At 59.5% G+C, this 1,310-nt stretch overlaps 1 protein-coding gene across 1 annotated transcript in view; it reads left to right on the top strand.

The window, feature by feature from the left end:
* Positions 1–74: 74 nt before the first annotated feature.
* ETH_00041340 (uncharacterized protein) overlaps positions 75–1,310 on the top strand; it is a gene marked incomplete at both ends in the record, with an annotated part of 2,264 nt that continues 1,028 nt past the window's right edge. Inside the window, 2 exons of the mRNA XM_013375643.1 lie at positions 75–269; positions 771–1,310. Of these exons, the coding sequence (XP_013231097.1) occupies positions 75–269; positions 771–1,310 (735 nt within the window). The remainder of the gene's footprint in view (positions 270–770) is intronic.

The raw sequence follows: 1,310 nt of genomic DNA, 5'->3' as shown, positions 1-1,310 counted from the left end.
GGCAGCGCGTGTCACGCAGGGACAGCAGCAGCAGCAGCAGCAGCAGCAGGCCAGAGCTGCAGCCGCAGCTGCTGATGTTCTTTGGAAACCTCTTGATGCGGTCTCTACAAGCAGCAGTTGACAGACAGCAGCAGCGCCAGCGCCGCCGCCGCAACAGCAGCAGCAGCAGCAGCAGCAGCAGCAGTGCGGCGGACACTGAGGGCAGTTTGGCGGCCCCTTTGCTGCTGCCGCTTACTGCAGCGGAGGCCAATCAGCTGATCAGCCTTGCAGTGAGCCTGCTAGCTAGCTAGCTAGGCAATGAGCTGGCCAGCTAGCCAGCTAGCTAGCTAGCCAGTTAGTCAAGAGATGGGCCAGCTAGCTAGTTTATTGGGCTGTTGGCTAGCTAGCTAGCTCTACGAATGAGTAGCAGCTACCTAGCTAGCTAGCGGACCACCCAGCTGTCTATGCAGACAAAGCTAGCTAGCCACCCAGCTAGCTAGCTGGGTGGCTAGCTAGCTGGGTGGCTAGCTAGCAGGGTGGCTAGCTAGCTGGCTAGCCATCTATCTAGGTAGCTACTTAGACAGATAGCTAGCAAGCTGGATAGCTGGCTAGACAGTTGGCCAGCTAGCTAGCTAGCCGGTGCTTGCCTTTCTGCTGTTGCTAGCCGCCCTGCTTTTGCTGCTGCTGCTGCTGTCGCTGCTGCCGTTATTTTTGTTGCGGCTGCTAGTGTTGCTGCCTCTCAGTCCAAGACACATTTCCGCTGCTGCTGCTGCTGCTGCTGCTGCTCTCAGAGGCGCCTGCAACTGGAGGAGCAGCTTCCTGCAGCAGTGCGGCACACGGCAGAAGCCGCCGCAGCAGCAGAGGCAGCAGCAGCAGCATCAGCAGCAGCAGCAGCAGCAGCAGAGGCAGCGGCACCAGTAGAGGCAGCTGCAGCAGCAGATCCGGATGCAGCATCGGTAAGCGCGCATAGTCCGACTCCGACAGCAGCAGCAACCCTGCTTGGACGCCAGCAGCAGCAGCAGCAGCAGCAGCAACAGCCAGCAGGTTCTTTTTCTTCGGAGGAGCCGCAACAAGGTGAAGAGGCACCGCAAGATGATATTGCAGCAGCATCTGCAGCAGCAGCAGCAGCAGCAGCAGAAAGACGACTCGCTGCTTTGGGAGATCGGCTTTCTGGCCTCGACGCAGCAGCAGAAAAGAACAGCAGCAACCCCAGCAGCAGCAGCAGCAAGAGGCGAATACGGAGTCCCTCCCAAGGTGACACACGAGAGGAAAGTAAAGGACAGCAGCAGCAGCAGCAGCCTACAGCAGCAGCAGCAGCAGCAACGCCGCCA

This window comes from Eimeria tenella, genomic scaffold (genome assembly GCF_000499545.2).
Source record: "Eimeria tenella Houghton genomic scaffold, Eth_scaff2932, whole genome shotgun sequence".
In the NCBI taxonomy this organism is placed as follows: Eukaryota; Apicomplexa; class Conoidasida; order Eucoccidiorida; family Eimeriidae; genus Eimeria; species Eimeria tenella.
The sequence above is the reverse complement of the archived record's forward strand: the minus strand, read 5'-3'. Positions and strand labels throughout refer to the sequence as shown.